The sequence below is a fragment of the Lipotes vexillifer genome, unplaced genomic scaffold, assembly GCF_000442215.2.
Source record: "Lipotes vexillifer unplaced genomic scaffold, Lipotes_vexillifer_v1.1 scaffold520, whole genome shotgun sequence".
Lineage (NCBI taxonomy): Eukaryota > Metazoa > Chordata > Mammalia > Artiodactyla > Lipotidae > Lipotes > Lipotes vexillifer.
Window position 1 is genome coordinate 460,862 of NW_006784004.1, and position 26,841 is coordinate 487,702.

The 26,841-nt window shown below is 39.2% G+C and overlaps 1 protein-coding gene across 1 annotated transcript in view; it reads left to right on the forward strand.

The window, feature by feature from the left end:
- Nucleotides 1-15,956: 15,956 nt before the first annotated feature.
- Nucleotides 15,957-26,841, forward strand: part of HERC4 (HECT and RLD domain containing E3 ubiquitin protein ligase 4) — a 130,533-nt gene continuing 119,648 nt past the window's right edge. The window contains 1 exon segment of the mRNA XM_007456472.1: nucleotides 15,957-16,182. Coding sequence (XP_007456534.1) covers nucleotides 15,957-16,182 — 226 coding nt within the window.

Sequence of the window (26,841 nt, forward strand, 5' to 3'; positions counted from 1 at the left end):
TTTGCGGTATGCGGGCCTCTCACTGCTGCGGCCTCTCCCGTTGCGGAGCACAGGCTCCGGACGCGCAGGCCCAGCGGCCATGGCTCACGGGCCCAGCCGCTCAGCGACACGTGGGATCCTCCCAGACCGGGGCACGAACCCGCGTCCCCTGCATCGGCAGGCGGCCTCTCAACCACTGCACCACCAGGGAAGCCCGCTATAAGAGTTTTTGAAAAACAAATTAGGTTTCTGATCTTGGATAGCTGAACACCAGACAATGAAACCTGGTGATTTCATCAAGGTGATTAAAAGCTGCAAGATCTTATGACAGTCAACCAACTGGACTTCCCTAAGAAGCAATCCTGTAATTCAATGTGTGACCTTTAGCATGAAATAAATACATGGTAGGTGTGTCTTGGAGACCCTGCCATAAGATACTTCCACAATATGAATGATGGGGATGGCGTTTTAGCTATGATCCAGCCTATCTTTCTTAGCTTGGAGTTGTAGATAAACTGAGGACCAGAGGAAGTAAGTCGGTTATCTAAGATTGCAGTTGATATCAGCTCAAACTTGAAATTATAATTGGTGCTTCCTAGTCCAGCATATGAAACTGTTTTCCATAGCCTTTATGAAATAATATCACAGCTGTAAAATGCACACATCCATGACTATATCTTCGTTTCCTGTTTTAAAAGGTATTTATTCACTAGTATGTTCAAAGTACTCTGCTAAGTTAAGATTTTCTTCAAATCTGCTCTATATGTTTTATAATATGAGTAAATGTTTAACACTGGGAGTAGGGTAGAGGAAAATATGGCTACTTACTAAGAAGCTAATACATGCCAGGCACTGTTCTAGATATACTACATCTTACTTTCATTTATTATATGATTAAATGCTTTTCAATAATGACAATTTTTATTTAATGATCATCTTGGATATGACCTGATGCAATGAAGTGCATTCATTTAGGGCAGCAGTCCCTAACCCTTTTGGCACCAGGGATCAGTTTCATGGAAGACAATTTTTCCACGGACTGGGGCAGAGGGGGATGGTTTCGGGATGATTCAAGTGCATTACATTTATTGTGCACTTTATTTATTTCTATTATTATTACATTGTAAGATATAATGAAATTATTATACAACTCACCATAATGCTGATAGGAGCCGGAGCTTGGGTGGTAATGCGAGCGATGGGGAGCAGCTGTAAATACAGATGAAGCTTTGCTCACTTGCTTGCTCCTCATCTCCTGCTGTGCGGCCCCGGTCCTAACAGGCCTCGGACTGGTAGTGGTCCATGGCCCGGCAGTTGGGGACCCCTGATTTAGGGTATCACTAAAGAACTTATATGGTACACATCCAAAGGTTTTAGTAAATAATAAGTGAAAGTAATACTCCCAATGGGAGAGGTTCTTTTCTGTCTCACTACACACTAAGCATCCCTCCCATCCCCCCACAAAAGCTCACACAAGACCACATATTGTGTGATTCCATTTGTATGAAATGTCCAGAATAGATAAATCTACAGAAACAGATAGTAAATTTGTGGTTGCCTAGGGTTGTGGGTGAGGGGAATGTGGGAAGAAAAGAGGAGTCACTGCTCTTGGGTATGGGTTTTTGTGGGGAGGGTGAGGAAATGTTCTACAGTTGATTGTGGCAATGGTTGCAAAACTCTGTAGATATACTAAAACCCACTGAATTGTACACTTTAAATAGGTGAATTGTATGGTATGTGAATTATATCTCAATACAGCTGTAATTTTTTTAAAGTTCTAAATTTCTGCCGTCCAATTGCACAGACCCTTCAGATCAACCCTGTGAGATACTCTCTTAATAGAATGGGAGGGTTTTACCATTAATGAGTAGTAACTTAAAAAAAACCCAGGTAATATAAAAATGAATTCCAGCACAGAAGACAGGAACTTATAGAAACCATGGTGAGTGATAGATAAATACGCCAACTGGGAATAACTCAAGTGCGTCCTAAAGTAAATCACTGATCCAGTTCTTTATGAAACAACAACACAGAAAATCCTGGCCTCCTCCAGGATTCTGTTGTCTGTCTTCGACCAGCTCAACCACTCTGTACTTTGCCCATGAAGAAAGCACACTGTTGCCCACTTAGTCCTATTTGTGGTATCTCTAATCTTTCCTTTTTGGACCTGCAGTATCTCATCCATTTTTTAATATCACTTGGAAGTACTCTTTCCTCATTCTTCTTCCACATGGTTTTACAGATTTTCTAGGACATCCTCCTCCCTTTACCCCAACACTTGAAAAAAACCCAGCACCTACACACCCCAGAGAGCCGCAGTTCAACAAGGTGAAAAGGGGTGGTTCAGCTGTATACCTTGGGTGAAGATGGATACAAGAATAGTTTTATTGCTCTCTTAATCATTGGATTCCTGGAGGCACCTCTTTACTAGGCAATATTAAATCTTTCCATTGTCTGGACATTCCCTTAAGAAATCGCTTGCTTTACCTCCCAAGGTGAGTTATGAGGGAGGGCCTTACCTGGCACAAACTGCAGTGGATCTCCACAGGCTAAGGAGGGTTCCACGGGGGCTCCTGGCCCTTCCCCTCACTTGCTGAGTGCAGGGAAATCTGCCTTGGCTTTCCCTTCCTGGGCTTGCCCATCCTGCTAATTTTAGGCTGCTTCCTCATGCAGCCACCTTGGGTATCAGCATGTGGCTCCCCTCAGAGGAGCTATTTTCTCCTATGAGTCTCATTTGTTTACAACTTCTCTCCCTTTTCCTCCTCAACCCCACCTCTGTATAGCTGAGCTATTTCTTAGTAATAAATAAAATATCTTCCAGAATTATGCTTACTCTAATCTGAGTTTATACCTGAATTCAAGGGACTAAGGAAAACTTTTTATATTAAATTTTAGTTGTACTTCCCAGTAGCCAGATTTCCAAATCATGTTTATCTAACAAATAAACTAGGCTTCTACTGTGGATAAGATATTAGGTCACAGGGATACAATGATGAGCAAAGCACATGTGTATTTCACTGATGTAATCTCGATAACAGATTTATCAAACTTCCACTGTGTTCCGTGCTCTCTGTTCAGACGTGGGAATAAAAAATTAATAAAGCAGAGCCCGTGTCCTCAAAGAGCTCATTAGATATTTCAGTATACATAGAGATTCAAAGAGGCAGGGCTTACAAATTCCTGAGACTTAGTTTTTATATAATGAATGGAAATTATGTCTTCATATATGTTACAGACATAATCAAACAAATTGTTTATTAACTTAAAGGATATAAATATACAAGGGCAGTAGACAAAATGGATACACTAAGCAGCATCTCAAGGCTCTCCTTTACATGTCCCCCTGAGCATTTTTTTATTCTATGGAGCCAGAGGGGTTGAAGAACCTGGAGAAGCCATTCTAGGCAATCAAAGCACAGATGATGACTATCAATATAACAAGACACATTCAACTTAAGATTTTTCGAGGTGATGGCGATGTTAATTAATGTATGTGGTATTCATTTCACAGTACATATGTGTATCAAATCATGACATTTTACACCTTAAACCTACGCAATATTATATGTCAATTATATCTCAATAATGCTGAAAAAAAAGATTTTTATTCTACTTGAACAGAATAAGACTGAACATACCCATTATTTATATGTGTGGATAATTGACCCTGTAAATTCATGGTGTGGGCATGTCTCCTACGTGAACATAACTAAGCTCCCCAATACTTGGAAAGAGGTCCTTAGCACCTTGTTGAGTAAAAATAGTTACAAAATTCCAAGATCCATTGTTTCTGTTTCTGTGCAACATACTTTGGAGTATGAAAAAACATCAGAATGATGTTCAGTAAATGTTCCCAGTATGTATCTCCTGAGGTGGTGTCTCTGATATTTTCTTTATATTTTACTGAATTGTTTAAATTATTAACAATAATAATTAATATTTTAAAATAAAATCTCTTTTAATTTTTAAATGAGAATTTCCCATACTAAACAAATTTAATTTTAAACAGAATAATTTTTTGTTAAATAAAAGAAACCATCTTATCCAGTCCCTCTAATTGTAACCAGGAGAAGGATGATAAGGTGTATCACCCTTACCATAGATTAAGTGTACAATTTTATTCTCTGATGATGTAGTACTTTAAAAAAAAAATGTTTTCCACATGAAAAACAATTCTAACATTCACCATTCCACAGGATTTCTATTTTATTGTCAACACTCTCAGTGCTTGCAAATGGGACCAGTTTGAAAGCTGCTCTTTGGAAGTTAGCTTGTTGGGTAGTGCTTCCTTTTAAACATTGAACAGATGAAGTTTGTTGTTTGTTGAAAGTGAACAGCACACGACCCTTCAATTCACCTCTTAATACCCCAATGTTTACAAAGAGTAATTTTTCTTCTCTTTATTTTTTTAAAGTAAAACAGCAGGCTGAACTGCATGGCACTTTTCTTGGGCAAACATGTTTGTCATTTTATGTGGTTAAACTGTATTTAGGTGCTGTGGAGGTGGCAACTATAATTTGTCTTCTAGGAACACTCTGTCCTTCCTAGTCACTGATGCTCAACTGTTCCTTCAGGCTATCAGATCTACACTGAAACAATAAAAATACATTTTTAAACTGTAACGAAAATCTGTCCACAAAAATGTCTGTGTTTTATTTATTTCTAAATGCCAGCTATTATGGCAATTTATTTCATTTTTCCAAAAGAAGCATGAGTAACAGTACACATTTTTTAAACATTTGCAATCAATGTGTATAAGTTATCTGTATGCCGAACGCAACCAACAGTTGGTTCTAGAGCGCGTAAGGAATTCTGGGGGGTAGGGGAAAAGGGAAGGGAGTTTAAAAAGCTTTTCTGCCTCCTTACTTTTGTGTCCCCTGTGCTGCTTTCGTAAGATTTTTAATGCTTATTTAAGAAATGTGGGGGGCTTCCCTGGTGGCGCAGTGGTTGAGAGTCCGCCTGCAGATGCAGGGGACGCGGGGTCGTGCTCCGGTCCGGGAAGATCCCACGTGCCGTGGAGCGGCTGGGCCCGTGAGCCACGGCTGCTGAGCCTGCGCGTCCGGAGCCTGTGCACCTCAATGGTAGAGGCCACAACAGTGAGAGGCCCGCGTACCAAAAAAAAAAATAAAAAAATAAAAGAAAGAAATGTGTTGTTGGGAATCCCCTTGGTGGTCCAGTGGTTAGGACTCTGTGTTTTCACTGCAGGAGGCACGGGTTCTATCCCTGGTTGGGGAACTAAGATCCTGCATGCTGTGAGGCCAAAAAAAAAAAAAAAAAAGATGTCAATTTCTCTTATAAAAAGTGATAATTGAATAAGATGCACAGCAAGTCTGTTTCTTTTATACCATTAGTTTGAAAGTTAGTAATAAAGGATTCAATAGATGAAGATACTCATGCTGTGGTTGACTTTTTTTTTTTTTATGCTGTGGTTGACTTCTATGAAAGAAATAGTACTGATAATTTGACTAAAACCTGTAGTTAAAATTAGTTTTAGTCCTGATTCTATTTGAAGGCTGTGAGGCATGCCACTTAAAAATATACATATGGGGCTTCCCTGCTGGCACAGTGGTTGAGAGTCCGCCTGCCGATGCAGGGGACACGGGTTCGTGCCCTGGTCCGGGAAGATCCCACATGTCGCGGAGCGGCTGGGCCCGTGAGCCATGGCCGCTGAGCCTGCGCGTCGTGAGCCTGTGCTCCGCAATGGCAGAGGCCACAACAGTGAGAGGCCCGCGTACCGCAAAAAATAAAAAAAAATTTTATATATATATATATATATATACACACACATACATATGTACATATGTATATATATGTGTGTTTGTATATACATTATATATACATACATATATACATATATATATATATGTATGTATGTATATATATATATATATATATATATATATATATAAGATCTGGGCTTCCCTGGTGGCGCAGTGGTTAAGAATCTGCCTGCCAATGCAAGGGACACGGGTTTGAGCCCTGCCCCGGGAAGATCCCACATGCCGTGGAGCAACTAAGCCCGTGCGCCACAACTACTGAGCCTGCGCTCTAGAGCCGACAAGCCACAACTACTGAGCCCACGTGCCACAACTACTGAAGCCTGCGCGCCTAGAACCTGTGCTCCGCAACAAGAGAAGCTACCGCAACGAGAAGTCCGCGCACCACAACGAAGAGTAGCCCCCGGCTCACCGCAACTAGAGAAAGCCCACGCACAGCAACGAAGACCCAACACAGCCATAAGTAAATAAATAAACAAACAAATAAATAAGATCTCACCCTTTGCTTGATGCAGATTATATTGCTGATTTACTTTGGTATGGGACCTAGCACAAGGAACAAAAAAAAGCAAACTTTCCAGATTTCATATTTCTAACAGCTAAGTTTGAACTTTTCAACCTCAAATATCTTTATGAGACCCTTTGAAATCAGTAGCAACAAAATAGCTCAATTTGCAACCCAAAGTTTGACTGTTAAGCTCTAGTAGTTGAGATTCCGTCTCTTCATTGCTATTTTAATTGTTTTCTTTAAAAGAAAAACACATAGGGACTTCCCTGGTGGCACAGTGTTTAAGAATCCGCCTGCCAGTGCAGGGGACATGGGTTCGATTTCTGGTCCGGGAAGATCCCACATTCCGCGGAGCAGCTAAGCCTGTGTGCCACAACTACTGAAGCCCTCGTGCCTACAGCCTGTGCCCCGCAACAAGAGAAGCCACTGCAATGAGAAGCATGTGCACCGCAAGGAAGAGTGGCCCCTGCTCGCCACAACTAGAGAAAGCCTGCGCACAGCAACGAAGACCCAACACAGCCAAAAATAAAAAAATAAGTAAATTTATTTTTAAAAAAATAGAGAAGAAAAACACATAGACTTACAAGATTCATATACGTACAGATCCCACACTTCATACCATATTTCTTTGGTGATGCTCATTATTAATTAGAACTTGCAGAGTTCTCATCTTATGATTGCTGTGGGATAAAATTAATTTTAAAGCATAGTTTATCACACAGTTAAGACTTTGTTTTTAAAAACAACTTCTTTTTTTCTGCCAACCCTCCCCCCTACAAAAACAAAACAAAACAATAACAACAAACACCATAGTCATTCTGAGCACTTTCTGTTTAGAAAGTATAGTAACTGGAATAATCACACTGTAATTTCAAAGGCATGGGCACATCCCCACATACTGGTCAATGGCCACATTACATGTGATTTTTTTCAGGCTTATGCCTGTTTGAATGCCAGCTGAATTCCTGTAATTAGGGGATGGAAAACAAACACAAAGAAATTATAAAGAGTTATAAAAAGAGAGCATTTAAAAAATATTTCAGGTATTTATAATATGATCATTACTACTGTTTCACGCTGGGATACTGAGAAGGAAATTGGAGTCAAAATGTAAATTTAGAGCAGGAAATGAGACTAGTATAAATGTGAGAATGAAAGTTGAGAAGGATTCTATAATAAATATCCAGAATTATTATTATTTATGTTGTTAAGTGGCATATATCATAACATGTAATATTATGAATAAAATTGTTTTGCTTGCATCTATTAAAAAGAGGGGGAAATTTTTTTCTGTGCTTTCTCATTTATGTGGCAGAAGAGATTTCTTTCTCCCATCTCACTCACTTCTGGGCTAGGCCCATACCCTGTAGGATAGCAGAAAAAGGACTTTTTATGATGCAGTTCAAAAGGAAGAAAAAAATTGTTATGGGCTGAATTGTGTCCCCCTGCCAAATTCATATGCTTAAGTCCCAATCTCCAGTACCTCAGAATATGACTGTATTTAGAGATGGAGCTTTTTTTTTTTTTTTTACGGTACGCGGGCCTCTCACTGTTGCGGCCTCTTCCGCTAGCGGAGCACAGGCTCCGGACGCGCAGGCTCAGCGGCCATGGCTCACGGGCCCAGCCGCTCTGCGGCATGTGGGATCTGTCCGGACCGGGGCACGAACCCGTATCCCCTGCATTGGCAGGTGGACCCCCAACCACTGCGCCACCAGGGAAGTCCAGGGGTGGAGCTTTAAAGCGGTAATTAAGGTAAAATGAGTGGGCTCCAACCCACCACACCTGGTGTCTCTATAAGAAGAAGAGACTAGGGCAGAGAGAATGCACAGAGGGAGGAATGGCCATAGGAACACCCAGCGAGGAGGTAGCCATATGTAAGTCAAGGAAAGAGGCCTCAGAAGAAACCAAACCTGCCAACACCTTGATGTCTGACTTCTAGCCTCCAGAACTGTGAGAAAATCAATTTCTGTTGTTTAAGCCAACAAGTCTGTGGTATTTCGATATGGCAGCCGTACCAAACTAATACAGAAGCACACTCTTGATTTTTCAAACTTAAAAAAAACAGACCACTTCATTTTTCCTAGTCAAAACCTGTCCTTCTCCTTCTTCCCTCAGCAGCTATCCTCATCTTGGTAAATGTCCTCAAGTCAGAAAACTACCAGTGGCCCAGCACTCCTCCCATTCTCTGCTCCCCTACAAACCATCCGTCACAACTCTGTTAATTCTATTCCCAAGGTATGTTTTAAACCTACCTTCTTTACTTTATCTCCAACACAACCACCTTAGTCCCCACCGCTATTATCTCCCACTTGGATTATTATAAAAGCCTCCTAAATGATTTATCTCTGCCCACGTTCACCCTCCTGTAATTCAGCAATACTGTGCAGTTCAGCAACAAGAGGAATCTTTTTCTTAACAAATATAATCATTGCCCTCCTCTCCTGGCTTAAAACCCCTGAGCAGGGGCTTCCCTGGTGGCGCAGTGGTTGAGAATCTGCCTGCTAATGCAGGGGACACGGGTTTGAGCCCTGGTCTGGGAGAATCCCACATGCCGTGGAGCAACTAGGCCCGTGAGCCACAACTACTGAGCCTGTGCATCTGGAGCCTGTGCTCTGCAACAAGAGAGGCCGCGATAGTGAGAGGCCTGCGCACCGCGATGAAGAGTGGCCCCAGCTCGCCACAACTAGAGAAAGCCCTCGCACAGAAACGAAGACCCGTACACAGCAAAAATAAAATAAATAAATAAAAAAAAAACCCTGAGCAGTACTTAGAGTAAAACTCCTTAATGTGCTCTTACTGACTGCCTGTCACCAAACATTTCTTGTAACCTTGTGCTCCATCTACACTAATTTTCTTTCAGTTCCTGGAAAATGCCAAGTTCTTTCCTGCCTCAAGGGCTTCGTGTTTCTCCCTCCACCTAGAATATTTTCTCATCCCTATCTTCACAAGGCTTGATCCTTCTCTTTGGTTTCAGTTTTAATAGCAACTCCTCCACTGAGGACTTTACTGTCCATTCTGTTCAAGGACTTACTCTATTATTCTCCATCTCTATCTCTTGTTTGTTTCCTTAGTATTTATTAAAATTTGGAATACTTCTATTTGCCTGCCTACTTGTTTTTTCCTATCTCTACTACTAGAACGGGAAGGCAGCACAGAGTAGGTGTTCAGTAAAGATTTGTTGAAGAATCTTAAAATATCTGACTGCCATGTGTATATTCTAAGCTGAAGCCATAATGCTAGGTCAAAGACCAATGAGAAGGGATGACCATGGGGCCCATAAGACAGGGGATTAAAAGGACAGAATTCTCCAGATGGGGGACTCACTGAGGGACTGAAGAAAACATGGCCATGCAACCACTTGATTGAAGGCTCCAACCTTGGAAAGCAAGGGTGTGTAAAATAAAATAAAACGGGCTTTTCCTGTTGTCCACTCAAGGTGGAATCTACAATTTGGTGGCAATAGGTGACAAATTCTTTCGGACAATACCATCCTGTCCTTTCTCCCTTCCTTTTTTTTTTTTTTTTGGCCATTCCTCACGGCTTATGAGATCTTAGTTCCCTGACCAAGGATCGAACCTGGGCCCCAAGCAGTGGAAGCACAGAGTCCTAACCACTGAACCGCCAGAGAATTCCCCATCCTGTCCTTTCAAAGTTAACAATAAAAGGATTAACCTTGCCATACATATCATTTCCCCACTAATGGAGCTTATGTTGTTTTTAATTTTTGCTTTTAGAAATAATATAACAATAAACATCTTTGTTCACAGTTTTATTTGCCTGCCTTTTTGTTTTTATCTCTCTCACCTACCAGAATTGGGAAAGAGGCACATAGTAGGTGCTTAATAAAGATTTGTTGAATGCACCTTGTATTTCCTTAGGACAGAGTCCAGAAGTGATATAATGTAGGTAAATAGTTCTGTGCAATGTCTCACAGTAATTATTGCTATTAATATGAACTATTGTTAAATGAAATTTACTGACTCTTGAAACATATTGCCAAATTTATTTATAAAATGGTTGTAATAATTTACGTTGCCAGCACCATTAATTAATTAATTCAATAAATAATTTTTGAGCACATGCTATAGGCCAGGAACTGTTCAAGATATTAAGGAACAGAGCACTTAGGAAAACAAAGTCCGTGCCTTTATGGAGTTTTCTTTCTAGTGAAAAAGACAAACATTTATATATCTACCTATATAATACATATTTATAGATTTTACATAATTATTTTATTTTATCTTTTAATTTTTTATAAATTTAATTTTTTATTTTTGTCTGCGTTGGGTCTTCGTTGCTATGCACAGGCTTTCTCTAGTTGCGGTGCACAGGATTTCTCTAGTTGCTTCATTGTGGTGCGGGGCTTCTCTTGTTGTGGAGCACGGGTTCTGGGCACGCAGGCTCAGTAGTTGTGGCGCACGGGCTTAGTTGCTCTGCAGCATGTGGGATCTTCCTGGACCATGGCTCAAACCCGTGTCCCCTGCATTGGCAGGCGGATTTTTTTTTTTTTTTTTCTGTTTTTTTTTTTTTAACATCTTTATTGGGGTATAATTGCTTTACAATGGTGTGTTAGTTTCTGCTTTATAACAGAGTGAGCCAGTTACGGCAGGTGGACTCTCAACCACTGTGCCACCAGGGAAGCCCATGGCACGCGGATTCTTAACCACTGTGCCACCAGGAAGTCCCAACATAATTGTTTCAAATTTATCTATATATAACATATGTAATACAATAAATATAATATTATACATTTATGTATTATACAATAAATATCAGATAGTGATAACAGATATAAGAGAAAATAAAGCAGGATAAATTATTGAGAGTGACGGGCTAGTTTTTTTGGTTAGGTTGATCAGGGAAGACTGGGGAGGTGACATGAGCAGAGACTTGAATGAAGGAGGTTAGGTGGGGTACAGCACAAGCAGTATGGCTATATGGAAGGGAGCAGGAGAAAGAGTGGGACAGGATGAATACCTAGTTTAGTGGTCTCTCAATAGTCTGAGCTTTTTTTAAAATGAAAATAATACGATAGGTAAAAAATATTTTACTTTTGTTCTAAATAAGAATTATATCATTATTTGTGATATGGAATGCTTTCCCAAAAGTTCTCTTACTACTTGTTAGTTCAGGAGAGATAATGTTAGCAATAATAAAGCTAACATTTACAAAATACTGGCCATGTTCAAGGCACTGTACATGTTACCTTATTAAATCCTCACAACCCAGTGAGGTATGGATTATTAACTTCCCCCGTTTATAGAAATTGTGACTGAGAAGTAATTTTCTGTAAAACAGACCATTAGTAAATGTCTATAGGTGTTTTTGGGAGGACAGAAGGACAGAGGTCTGAGTGGCCTGTAGGCTCAGGCTCTGAGTCCAGACAAACCAGCTCCACAGGCCATACTCATCATCAATTACTCATGCTGCTTTTATACAACAAATTCACATTATCCTAATAAACTTCTGATCCTATACTTGTTTTAAGGTAATCACAGGCTATTTTCTGAGATCTTGTATCACAGTTTCATAGATTTATAAGGTTAAAAGGAACATCTAGAAAAGTCTTCCACTTTCTACAAGCAAGACCTATATTTAAAAATATTCTAGTGAGAGATGCATCCATGCAGCAGAGATAGCTGTCCACTAATTCATGCTCTCTCTTCTATGGTATAAAGTAGTACCAGTGAACTCAGCAGGGGTTATGTTTCCCAGTCCCCTTGCATCTAGGGGTGTTGTTCTTGCTAACATTATGTGTGCAGATGTGATATGTGGCACCTCCCAGACAAAAGTTTTAAGAAGCTCCTGGTGCCCTCATCTCCCCGAGTTCCTGGAAATTAGTTTTGACTCATTAGGAACACCCACTTGGAACATTAAAAAGGCAAAAAATACACTCTTATCATGTTAACACTCATATTTTAGTGTTTATTTGTTGCGGCATCTATTACATATCTTAAAGACCCAAATCCCATAACTTCCCCTTTAATGATATATTCTGAGGCATCAAGTCCTGAAGGTTAAAAGACAACAAAAGCCCTACAAGGGCAATGAAGCTATCAAAATAAGAAGTATGTTTCATGGGCAACATCACCACTCCTAATATTGAAATTATGCTTTCTTTAAGTACCTTGTCATTTTTATTCTTATTTCTGTAATATACAGAAATAAGGTTGTGGGTTGAATTGGGTTGCCAAGAGATGGTTGAAGTCCCAGCTTCCAGTGCCTGAGAATGTGACCTTATTGGGAAATAGGGTCTTTGCAGATGCAATCCAGTTAAAAAGAGCTCACAATGGATTAGGGCGGGTCTTAATCTAATGACTAGTGTCCTTGTAAGAGGGACATTTGGACACAGAAACACAGGGAAGAACACCACGTGGAGATGGAGGCTGGGATTTGAGTGGTGCATCTACAAGCCAAAGAATGCCAAGGATTGTCAGCAGCCACCAGAAGCTGGGAGAGAAGTATGGAGAAGATTCTCTGAGACCCCAAGAGACAACCAATCCTGCTGCCTCTTTGATTTCAGATTTCTGGCCTCTATAACTGTGAGACAATAAATTTCTGTTGTTTCAAGCCATCCAATTTGTGGTATAGTGTTATGGCAGCCCTAAGAAACTAAAACACATACATATTCTAGCACAAACACTTTCCAATCTGAAATATATTTTTCAGTGAGATAAAGAAACATGGCTTACTGTGGAATTCTTTCTCGGTTCTCAACATTCACTCTGAAGTCTGACATAAATTTCACAGAAAAGTCTGACATAAAATTTCAAGAGTGCCTTGTTTCACGTTTTCCTCCTTGACTGGCCTAGGAAATCCGGAGTTTGTTTTTGTGAGGCAGGGACTTTAGCCATATACATTATTTAATTTTCTCTAAATGAAGGAGGCCCTGCGTTATAAGTTTAGCTTCCAGGGAGAGTGCAGAAAGTGATGGCAGCCAACACTTTATCGGGAGCCTGAACTGGTGGTGTTGATATTTAATGCCAGTAGGCTCCATCATTGCTGCAATACATCTGGCATCCTCAGAATAGCTCCAGTTGGGGCTAAGGGATAAAATAAAAGACTTCTACAACCTTTATATCCGTATTTGTGATGTTTTATCTGCTACTTCAAATTCTCCTTGGATAAAGGTGGAATAAAATAATAGAAACTGGAACCAATAGGCAAAAAGACAACCTAGCCAAAAAAGGTAGAGATTTTCTTCACTAAAAGGCCCTAGTGCACGCTGAAACGCTGTGACAAGACACACCAAACACCTCCATTTATCTTGCAAATTCCAACTTCTGTGCTTGGCATTTTTCTCTTAAGGCAACGCAAAGCACACACTGCGCAGGCGCCCGGGTCGGTGTGCCCTGGGAGGATTCCAGCGCAGGCGCGCGGGCCGCGAACTGGGCGGGCTCGCGCGCGTGCTCCGCGGTTCACTTCCGGCCGACGCCGACGCCGACGCCGACCCCTCCCCCGCGTTGCCTCCTCCCTCTCTCCCTTCTCCTCCCCGGTCTGCCCCAACTCTTCCCCAGCCCTAGCGCTCTCCGCCTCGCTCGCCTCCTGTCCTTCCCCTCCCGCTCCATCCGGGTCGCTGACGGCTGGCTCCGGGCTAGACAGCAGTGGCGGCTGCTTTTCTCTGAGGAACCCGGTAAAGTTTCACAGGAGCCGAGGAGGTGAGCCGCGGAGCAGCTTCACCGACGCCGGAGGAGCTCTGGTATTCGCAGCCACTGGCTGAAGGAGGAGGGTCCGGGAGCTGGAGACCTGTCTCAGCTGCTGCGCTGCCTCCCTCTTGCGGGAGGCGCCGCCTCCAGCCGCCCTGGGCTTCCCCTGCCTTGAGGGGCCGGGTGAGTCGTTGCCCCCGTGGGATCGGGGGCATGTGACGGCGTTAGGGAGGGGGCTGGGCGGATACAGGCCGGCCTGGCGCTGGGTGCTTTCTCAGCGTTTCCTCGGGCGGGGGTGGGGGGACGAGGGCAGTGTCGGGCGCCCTGGCCCGGGGGCTGGAATGTCGCACCTCCCTGGGGAAGGGCCTCCCTGGGACTAGGGCCGCCGAGGTGCCGAGCCTCGTGCGCCGGCCTCTGCGGCTGCTGCGAGCGGACGGCTGCAGTAGTTGGCTGGTCGGCCCGCGAGGTTGGGTGTGTGCAGATGATTTCTCTCTCCCGGTCCCCGTAAGCTGATCTCAGTGCATATTCAGGGAATGATGGGAATAAACTGCTTCTCTTTCCCCTACCTGTTGCTGGCGAGAGGACGCCTTTCCCATTACCTCTCCTTTTTAAAGAAAAGGATTGTTAAACCTCGTGCGTTGGAATTTGGGGTGTTGTCCTGTCCTCTCCTTAAAAAAACAAAAACAAAACCCGGGAACACAGTGCAGAACTATCGGGTTCTGATGCCCCAGAAGAATAAAATCAAACTTTTCTTAATGGATGGGTCATGGATGGAATGAGACAGCTTCAGCACTTGCTAGCCCGCACTTAGGAAAGTTGGGTTTTGAAACTTCTTAGGTTCTGTGTAAGGAATGTGGGTACCTACACGGGAATAAGGCTGACTTCCTGTAATTGTGTTATTTAGTAACGCGATGTATCTAAAAATCTGTGTAGGTTTAGATGAAGTGGACTCTTTGTTATCCGTATCTATATAAGCGAAGAAATATTCAGTCACCGTACTGGAAAGTTCTACAGATTTCGCCACCAAACTCTCAGTGTCCCAGTCCGCATTTCTATTCTTGAAAAATCGGCAGTGCCAGAGTTATTTGCAGTTTTTTTCCCATCTTCAAATAATTGTCTCAGGGGTATAGATAGATGTAGATCGCCTTCGGGAGATATTTTTCAGTCATGGTTCCCACTCGAAATAGAATATGTTGAATTTGGGGGGAGAGTCTTGATCTTTAAACTGCATACTTTTGTATTATAATTAGGTACACTGAGTTTTTAAATTAAATTAGTAGTGAGGTCAGAGTGTTAATATTTTGATTTGTAAAGTATGATCTTTGGAGGTGATTTTCTTAATATCAAAGCTTACCTAGAGAACTGTAATTTTATCTGGGGCCTGTTAGTTGGAAGAGTCTTTTAAGTTGGGGGAAACTTAAAGTTTCCATTATTGGCTTTATTTCTAGTATAGATAAGAACTTCAGTTTTCTGTTAATGTGGAGGTAAGTGTTAGAAAGTCTAATTATTCTGTGACTTGAGGGAGATTGCAAGGTTTTATGTTTCTGTGGTTGGCTAAATTTTTCACCGAGTATATATCTGATTTTGGGGGCAGTGGATAGATGTCATATTTCTTGCTCCCACTGAAATTATTCAAAGCAAAAAGGAATAAAAAGATTAACTTCATCAGGATACTTAATATTTCAATTTGATTAGTCTATTATAAGGCAACAGAAAGTCAAAACTAGTTAATATTTAGATTTTGCAAAGAATCATGGGGAGTGATGTATTTTTCCTAAACATTTCTGTATGATAATTTTAAAAATATACAACTGACTGGTTTTTGAAATTGAATGATACTTCTGTAACACATTATAAAGTACATTTCATGTTTACTACATAGTGATTATTGTAGCCTAGTACTTGAAAGAGCAGTTATACATTATGTTTCCTTTGAAGTCATATTAACTTTTTTTCTATCTTCTCAGACATAGGGATACCTCCAACTTGCCAGTGTTTCAGAAGGGAGTGTTTTATTGAAACTGGAAGACCAAAAGAATTACAAACATGTTGTGCTGGGGAAATGCATCTTTTGGACAGCTAGGTTTGGGTGGAATTGATGAAGAAATTGTACTAGAGCCCAGAAAAAGTGACTTTTTTATAAATAAAAAGGTTCGAGATGTAGGATGTGGACTCAGACATACTGTATTTGTTCTGGATGATGGAACAGTATACACATGTGGATGTAATGATCTAGGGCAGCTAGGTCATGAAAAATCGAGAAAGAAACCAGGTAAGTTGAAAATTTTTTTGTTTGCTATTTCTAATAATTATATCATTTAAGTTTGAAATGTCAAACAATTTCTCTAGTCCTAAACCCATGTTTCCTTTTTATCAGGCTTTAAAAGCAAACCAGGCATTAAATAGATCCTTTACAGTTGGCATGCTTCTAAGTACTTTAATTATTTTGTGGTTTCTTTTTTTAACTACTGCTATTATAAACCATCTTTTTTTTTTTTTTTTTTTTTTTTTTTTTTTTTTTTTCGGAGCACAGGCTCCGGACGCGCAGGCTCAGCGGCCATGGCTCACGGGCCTAGCCGCTCCGCGGCATGTGGGATCTTCCCAGACCGGGGCACGAACCCACGTCCCCCGCATCGGCAGGCGGACTCTCAACCACTGCGCCACCAGGGAAGCCCTATAAACCCTTATTTTATGAAGCTGTGGTTTCAGAACATAATTATGGTGATGTAAAACAATAGCGAAAACCACCCTGCAGTGTATAGATCTTCTTTGGTACTAAGTATATTGGTATAGAATATACAGTATGTAGGTCCTCTTTTATCAGTACTGTTCAGCCACCCTGGGCAGATTTTATTTTTTATCTTCTTCTTTTTTTGGGGGGTGGGGCAGGTTTTATTTTATTTTATATTTTTATTTTTATTTTTTGCGGTACGCGGGCCTCTCACTGTTGTGGCCTCTCGCGTTGGGGGGCACAGGCTCCGGGCGCGCAGGCTCAGCGGCCATGGCTCACGGGCCCAGCCGCTCCGCGGCATGTGGGATCTTCCCGGACCGGGTCACGAACCCGTGTCCCCTGCATCGTCAGGCGGACTCTCAACCACTGCGCCACCAGGGAAGCGCTGGGCAGATTTTAAATGCATAATTTACTGTGTTGTGTTCCGTGTATCAGAAAGGGGAAAATTAAGATGAAAGCTTTTTACTTTCACTTACTTGTCGAAAATATAATCCTAAGTATTCTCTTGTTCTTCCTATTATATTTTAAATACATGATTTCATTTAGTTTGAAATATCTTTTATTTCCCTAGTATCTTACTTTCAAGTAATAACACTAGCTATTAAAAGTTTTGTGTCTATGAGATGTCCTGATTATGTAGTAGCCGTATGAACCAAATTTAAAATAATTTGTAGGGTAATGAGAATTTTGAGGAATTTGGTCACATTTCATGTTCTGTTTTCCTGGATATACATATTTTAAAGTCAAATATTACCACATTTAGAAAAATTATGTGAATTTCACTTTCAGTTGTGTTAACTAAAAGTTAATTCTTAAGATGGTAAATTCAGATAAGATTACAGCTGTAGTGATTTACAGTTTCTTTTAATTTTAACAATAATGGCACCTCAGTATTTTCTATGGCAGTTATCTTTCTTTACCATGTCATTATTTCAGTGGTTTCTATTGTTAGTCTACTTTTGAGAGGTTAATATAAGTATAAGGTATTAAATTAAGGTATGTTACTCTTTTTTATACCATCTCACCACCATGCCCAACTTCACTTTTCTAACTTGTAAATTATGTTGTAGTTTTCATCCTTCGTTGATAGGGTTTTAATCTCTTTTCTTCTGCCTTGATTTGTAATTTAATTTTTTTGGATGAATAGTAGTGATGCTTAATACAATAGGTTTAATTATTGCAAAACTCAAGGTAAATGGTAGTTTTCTTGTACTCTACCTCATGAAGAATATTCTATGGAATCTTATCAGATTTTCATAATCTTAGGCATTGAGGTTGTCATGTTGTTAGACATGAATGGTAATTTATTGATATGTATTTGTTATCACTGCTTCAGAGGCAGATGGATCCTTTACCTTTTTTGCTTAGCTTGGAATGCTGCCTCAGGTTGAGATTTTCATGGTATTGGGGCTGTTACTATTCTTATACTTAACATGCCCCACAGAAATAACTGAACATATCTCTGTATTGCTTTAGTAATTTCTCAGAGGCTTCAGGGCAAGTAGAAAGTACAAAGCTAGCACAAAGAAATTTCCAATATAGTTACTGAAATATACTAAGATTTACATTTTTAAAATGTTATTAAACATCTGTTCTGTGTCCAACACAAGGGTGGTAGACACTGTGCACTAATAGTATAATGATTATTATAGTGCCTGGAACAGCTTTTAACCCTATAGGTAAGGTTCTGAGGAACTTAACTAGCCAGAAGAGACTTCTTTGTGGTCCTGCTGACACTGTGATGATTATGTTGTGACATTTATATCACTCTATTGATTCATCGTGGAAGCAATATTTGGCGATATAAAGTTGGGAGGGTGGGTTTACCTAATGTTTGATACCTCTTTCGGATTGCCTTGTTGTCCAGAGTACATCACAGTCTATGGAATAGAAAAATGAAAGGCATAAACTTTGTCTTTGAAAAATTTAGAGCCTGGGTTGGGCATTAAGGCATATGTAAATGAAATAACTAGAGAGAATTGAAATTTGACCTGATGTGATATGTATTTTGAGACTGGGAAGTTTAAATGATGGGAAATGTCATTGTGGGATAGAATTGAAGAGTTCTGGGAGAAAATGAAGCCTTAAGTTTAATTCAATGATTGGTCACATAAGTAGCCAGAAAATAAATCTAGAGCTGAAATAGCTTTATGGAAGAGAATCCTTATCCTGAGAAAAACTTTTTATTGCTGGAAGTCCAGATTCAATGATGTATTGAAGTGTACCTAGTTAAAGAGGTAGGAAAAAGTAAAAGTTCAAAGGGAGGTAGTTGCTCTGATAGGAACTTAATCTTTTAACCTCAGTTTTGATTTAAGGGGATTGAGTGGAAAATGTAATAATGTTTTTAACCAAAATTATTTCCCTTTGGAATAATTCCTTAATAATTTAAATATACTCCTTTTCTAGCCTTTTTTTAAAAAAAATTGTGACTTTGAGGAATGAATTAGAAGATACAGAGTTCTCATTTAATTGCTTTTGAAGTCTTTGGGTAACAGAATGAGTCTGGTTGAATTCTAGGACCATGTAATAAACATAGTTCACTTCATCAGAGCTTTAAACTTGTGTCATGAAGAAAGCAAACAGAAAGTTAAGAATTGTTTTCTTATAGAGATTGGCTTTATAAGCATACTGAATATTAAGAAGTCAAAAAGAAAGAGGTCGCCTCATTCATTAAGGATAAGCTATTCTTCAGAGTCATGGTAACGTCCTGGAGGACTCAGCCTTATAGTGTAGTAAATAGATTTGACCTATGGCCTGTTGGGAGAAGTTTCCATTCTGGACATTCTAGTAACCACATGGGAAGATTTCACTCATTTCCTTTATTATACCAAGAGTGCAGATTACATCCATGTTCATCTCCGTTCTCTTGTATATGTATAATCCTTGCTGTCACTACTAGCTCTTTCTGGACTATTTCCAGAGAAGTGAACATCTATTTCACTTTCATGTATGTATTTTTCCTTCATAGGAATTTCTTTAAACCTTTTAAAATCTAGAGGATCTCAGTTTTTTCCTTAATTCGTAGCTAACAGGTAAATAGTATATATAATCTTCAAAGTGCTAGGTCAGTCCACCTAAATAAGCTGTTAGTTTTATTTTTGTACTTCCAAATTTGCTTCTGGAAATTTTAAGGTAACATTTAGAAAGTGTACTTTTCTTGATAAGATTATTTACTCACTGTGTATCCACCATAGGTAAAATTTGGTGTCCATGGACCTAAATATATGTTTTAGACACCTGTTTCCATTTGTTTTGTGTTAGAAACAGTGCTAAACTATTTTATGTCCATAATTTGAAAATAATGTGATACAGTTTGTTAAAAATGACTGTTTTAATAGCGTTTTATGGTGTACAAAGTTCTTTTGAATAGATTATGTATCTTACTTAATCCTCACAACAGTCTTGCTTGTTAGCTAGGGCAGGTGTTATGGTCCCCCTTTTTCAGATGAGGAAACTGAAGTTAAAAGAGTTTAACCACTAGAGTAGCAAATATTAAGAGAACACTCTAAACCCTGTGGTTTTATCTTTAAAAGTTTTGCCCCTGCCATATTTAGAAGGTAGAGGAATATTTATTCAAGGAGGAAACTAGTTTGCATCATTATTTTAATGAAATTCTGAGGGTTTAAAAAACTCTTAAAAATTACTATTTTATGACTAAAGGTATACAATGATGACATCATGTTTTTTTAATCCCTCCCCAGTCCCTTCCCTGTGCATAAATTCAAAGAGAACCCATTTTAGGAACCGTGTAAGAAGGTTGAGAATTCTAGTTTCAGGTGTAATATTGTATCAACACAAACTAAAAATTCAAATATATATGTTTTATTCTTGAACTGAAGACTGACTTCATTGCAAAGCCAGTAATAGATAAAGTTTTGAATAGTATGATAAAATTTTTTGTAGCTTGTGCTCAACTCTTCTACTGAAGATAAAAATATTATAAGCATTGATTCTATTTTTTGTGGCCCCAAATGGTAATTTCTACTGTTGATCATTCCAATAAAAACATTTTGGTCATTTAGCAGTAATTTGCTTGCCTTTCTTGCTTCTTCATTTTCTGACCTCTCTCTTTTCATAAAACATAAATCTATAAATGAACTCCTTAAAATATAGTTGAAATTTTAAAACTAATATAGGAAAATAAATGTGTAAATATGGGAAATAAAATTGTTCATATAAGAGTGGATTAAAAAATTCAAATAATCCCATATATTCCTTAATGAACCAAAGAAGCTCATTATGTTTTATAAATACTAATTTTCATAATACCTTTTAAGGAAGAGAAGGATGTGGATGATATGAAGACTTGAAAAAATAATTACTTGGTTCAGGAATGGAGGCTTGCTTTGGATGCTTTACTTTGAGAAAGGTTAGTGTCCAAGAATCACAGTGTCGAGGGTAGGGAAAAAAAAATCATAATGCAAACAGATGACTACTGTTAGAGAGATGTATAATAATACTTTACTTTGTGTAGGACCCTACATCTGAGGAATTTCAAGAGCATTACACAATAACTCATGGTTCCTTTCAAAATGCTTGTGACACAATTTGCAAGAATTATCCTCATCTTAGGGGATAAATTTACGGAGAAATGGCAGCACAAGTTGGTAAGTAACTTGTCAAAACAGCAGGTGACTGGTGAACAGCTATAAATTGAATCTGAAAATTTAAGTCTACCAGTCTCCTACCTTATTCACTAAATTGTGCTTATGTTTAGAATTATTTACAGTAGTATCTTCTATTTGAGGCAGATCAAATACTAACGCACAGATTGTTTTTTTGCCATTCTATTGATGGCCTATTGAAATGAATCATTATTTTACCAAGGTGCTTGCATTGTGATACCACTTTGGTATTTCATTATAACCTTGTGTGGTATGAAGAATATTTAAGCAAAGGGACAAAAACTTACTGTGGTAACACACAGTCTTCTTTCCTCTGTTATATATCATATTCTCTATCCCTTTGTTGTCTAATGCTGTGCTGTGCTACTATCCAAGGTCCATAGTAACTGCCAGGCACAACTGATTTGGTGGCTAACATTGGAACTTGGGTTAATTATGTTGTATCAAGTCTGCCATGTATCTCTCTGTAGGATGCATTGGTTTGGTGAATGCTTTATAAAACCATTAACCCACAGAGAAGCAATGATAGTAGTAGATGCCTAATCTGAACAGTCTAACAAATAGAGGCTTCTTTAAATGATTTGGAACCAATGATTTTCTCTTTGTGTTTGGTATGTTAGCGTTTTTTTCTGATTGGAAGTGAGCCACATATGTTCCTTGAAAGAACAGGAGTATGGAAAGTTTCACAGTTTGAGCAGTTACTAAGGATTCTTGTTACAGATGATAGCCAAGATGGTCTAGGTTCTATCACCTTAGTATAAGTACAGTCGTCTCTCAGAATCTGTGGAGGATTGGTTCCAGGAGCCTCGAAGATACCAAAATCCATGGATGCTCAAGTCCCTTATATAAAATGGCATAGTATTTGCATATAACCTACACATATATTTTAAATCATTTCTAGATTACTTATAATACCTAATACAATGTAAATAGCTATAAATACAATGTAAATGATATGTAAATAGATGCTGGCATGGGAAATTCAAGTTTTGCTTTTTGGAAATTTCTGGAATTTTTTTTCCCCCCCAAATACAGTTGACCTTTGAACAACATGGGTGTTAGGGGTGCTGATCCCCCATGCAAGTGAAAGGCTCCATACTGCTATCTCTGCCTTAAGAACAAAGGGATTGAAAGTGACTCACCCAAGGGCAAGAAGCTGAAACAGTTTGGATAGAATCAGAACTCAAACCCTAGCTTTATGATTCCACATTTTGTGATCTCTGAGCCTAAACTTTTCCCTTACACAAAGATCTGTAAAATGAAAATACAGGCATTATATTTATTGAAGTAAACCGATGTATAAGTGGATCCTTGCAGTTCAAACCCATCTTGTTCAAGGGTCAGCTGTACTTTCCATCCACGTGTTGGTTGAATGCTGAGATGCGGAACTCACGGATAAGGAGGGCCGATTGTATTCTTTGGGTTCCATGTCCCCGATATGTCATATGAGTGTAGCACTGTCGTTAAAGCTCATTTCTCACAAACCCCATGTTTTTTTGTTTTTTTTTTGCGGTACGCGGGCCTCTCACTGTTGTGGCCTCTCCCATTGTGGAGCACAGGCTCCGGACGCACAGGCTCAGCGGCCATGGCTCACAGGCCCAGCCGCTCCGTGGTATGTGAGATCTTCCCAGACCGGGGCACGAACCTGTATCCCCTGCATCGGCAGGCGGACTCTCAACCACTGCGCCACCAGGGAAGCTCCCCCATGTATTTTTAAAATCGCTTTGAAGAAATAAATCAAGTCTCACTTCATAGATACTAAGTTTTCCTAGGCTGTAAGGCATATCATGTACTTGGGATACATATTAAAACTAATAGAGAAAATGTATTCAGCCATTGTTATAGGGTTTCTTTGGACTCAGATTGTGTTAAGTGAGTAGAAAAGTGGGAAACATTAATAAAGAATCCGTATTAAAAAGCTCATGGTTTATCTTATTTCAGCTTCTATGGGTTTTTTTCTTCCCCCATGCTGATGGAACTTAAAAGGCAATAATTATTTTTATATTGTAATGAATTGTTGTGATTCCTTTATATGCTAGAAAAATCTGTGCTGTGTACAGTTGTATTACGGGAGTTAATTTGGTTAAAAGGGAAATTTCTTGAATTTTGTTGGCTTTCTTTAAACCATAATATTTTATTTATTTACCTGGAATTACTTTTTTCTTCCGTTCTAGTATGGCAGAATTTTATTTTAGCTTTTCTTGGCCATAAGGAAAACATTCTATAATTCTTTAGTAATGTGTTTTTCACGTTATTTTAAAATACCTTATTTCTTTATTAATGTCTAAGTTTAGTTTCATTTTATTCCTTTTCTAGGTGTCATACTATTCTGAAATAACACATTTTTAGTTTTTCATAGTTTTATTACATATTCTTTTTTAAAAATTTATTTATTTTTAGTTTTGGCTGCATTGGGTCTTCGTTTCTGCATGTGGGCTTTCTCTAGCTGCGGTGAGTGGGGGCTACTCTTCGTTGCAGTGCACAGGCTTCTCATTGTGGTGGTTTCTCTTGCTGTGGAGAACGGGCTCTAGGCACACGGGCTTCAGTAGTTGTGGCTTGGGGGCTCTAGAGCACAGGCTTAGTACTTTTGGCACACGGGCTTAGTTGCTCCACAACATGTGAGATCTTCCCAGACCAGGGCTTGAAACCCTGTCCCCTGCATTGGCAGGTGGATTCTTAACCACTGTGCCACCAGGGAAGTCCCTTATTACATATTCCTGGGAGGGGAATCAGGAAATATAGGGAAAATAAAAATCAACCATAATGCCATCATGCACAGATAAATACTGCTGTCATTTGACAGTTTTTCTATACTCATATATGTTTCTGATTATGGACTGGGAATATGTTTTTCTTTCTCAACTTTTTTTTTCAGTAATAATTGAATAACACTTTAGTAAGTATTTCCCCATGGTTTTAAAATACTGTTTAGGGATATTTTAATGATTATTTAACCTTTCATCATTTTAAAAAATATTTATTTATTTTATTTATATTTGCTGCATTGGGTCTTTGTTGCTGCGCCCGGGCTTTCTCTAGTTGCAGCGAGCGGGGGCTGCTCTTCATTATGGTGCACGGGCTTCTCATTGTGGTGGCTTCTCTTGTTGTGGAGCACGGGCTCTAGGTGGGCGGGCTTCAGTAGTTGTGGCGCGTGGGCTCTATAGAGTACAGGCTCAGTAGTTGTGGCTCGCGGGCTCTAGAGCGCTGGCTCAGTAGTTGTGGCGCGTGGGCTCTATAGAGTACAGGCTCAGTAGTTGTGGCTCGCGGGCTCTAGAGCGCTGGCTCAGTAGTTGTGGCACGTGGGCTTTGTTGCTCCGCGACATGTGGGATCTTCCTGGACCAGGGCTCGAACCTGTGTCCCCTGCATTGGCAGGCAGATTCTTAACCACTGCACCACCAGGGAAGTCCCGAAGGGAACAAAGGTTTTGAAATCACAAGGTGCAGTCACATAGAAGTTCTTGATTTCACTAATAGCTGAAATAATTGTAACTGTAAGTTGTATATGTGCTGGCATGTAGGCAAGAGCCTCTGGGAAATGTGCCCTTTGAGAGAATGATGTTGCTTCTGTGAAGGAGAAATGAAAGTGAGGAAGGAATAGGGTAAGGCTAAAAGAGACCCTAAAGACCCTTAGGGGTTTCTGAAGACAGTTGGAGGAGAGTTTAGGTGCTTTACCTAAGTTCTAGAATCTAAAAAATAAAACAAACTAGTGAAGATAACAAAAAAGAAACAGACTCAGAGATAGAGCACAAACTAGTGGTTACAGGTGAGGAGAGGGAAGGAAGGAGGGGCAAGATAGGGGTAGGGAATTAAGAGGCACTACTCTGTATAAAATAAATAAGCTACAAGGACATATTGCACAGCACAGGGAATATAGCCAATATTTTATAACTATAAATGGAGTATAATCTTTAAAAATTGTGAATCACTATGTTGTACACTTGAAACTTAGATAATATTGTAAATCAACTATACCTCAATTAAAACCCAAAACCTAGTGGAAACAAGATTCAATTAGATGTCAACAGTCAAAGCAAAGGCAGCGTTTACTACAGCAAGAAAAAGACAGAATGACTTAGGCATAACCTAAGAAATGTGTGAGACATAATATGAAGAAGACTTGAAAGCACGTATGAGGGATAGAAGAAACTTGAAAAATTGAAACCACATTTGTGGATAGGAATACTCAACCTACATAGACCTGTCAGTTTCTCTAAAATTAATATCAGTTTAATATGATCCTAATAAAAATAGCAAGTGTTTTTTTTTTTTTCCACCAGGAACTTGACAGATGGATTCTCTAGTTCATATGGAAAAAGTAAACCAAGGTAGCCAGGAAAACTCTGAAAAACAAGACCGAAATATATATATATGTATATATATATAAATAGATAGTAACATATTTTAATTTTAAAGCCTTGGTAGTTAAAACTGCCCCACAAATACACATATTAAATAAAATAGAATAGAAAGCCCAGACATAAACTAATCAACGGAGAAAAAAATTCAAGTGAGGGATAGTCAATAAATGATCTTGGTATAAGTAGGAGCATCATCTAGGGAATAAAAAAGTTGGATTAATACCTCACGCCATGTATGTATTGGATAAATTCCAAATGAATCACATATTTAAATGTGCTCAAAGAAAACATGGACTAATTTTTTAAAAATTATTTTGGAGTCAGGAAATCCTTTCTGAATTGTGAAAAGATAAAGTAAACTGCATGGAAGTAAAAATAATTTTGCTATGTAGAAGTCACTGTAAAAGTTAAAAGACAAATAGGAAATATTTATGAATTTTAATATTTATATTGAAATCAAAATGCAAGTCCCCGAGATATAAAGCACTCCTAGAAATTGATGAGATAAGGAGAAGGCAGTAGCAAAATGGGCAAAGGATAGGAAGAGGCACTTCACAGAAAAGGAAATACAAATGACTTAAACAGTGAATACTCTTCAGTCTCATTCATACCAAGAGAAATGCAGAAGACTATGTGTATGACTGGGGTACCATCTCTGTAGTGAGGCTGTCAGTAAATAAGTGTTCATAGGTTGTTAATGTAAATTGATAAACCCTTATGAGGGTTATTTTGCCAGCATATATCAGAATTACAAATGCACAAACCCTTTCTCCAAGAAGTCCAAGAGTATAGCCCTTGATTTGATAGCTACGTTTGTACATATACCAAATGAGTGTTACTGCAACATTGTTTATAATAGCAAATATTAGAAACAATCTTATGACAGTCTGTTGGGAACTGGTCAAATAATTCAGTCAGTGTAATGCTATATAGTTATGAAGAGAATGAAGGAGTTTTTTGCATACTAATATAGAAAGAGCTCTAAGACAAATTAAGTAAAAAGAGCAAGGTGTAGAACATTGTGTATAAAGCTGTATTTTGGATTAAAAAAAGACAAATATACATTTGTATTCGCTTATAGATACATTAAGAAACACTGTGGAAGAATATATCCAACTAGTAATGGATACATTTATTCTTGGTGCAGAGGTAAGATAAGGGGTGAGAACTAGACTGGTAGAAGACATGGATGATAGACACAGATTTTTCCCTACCCT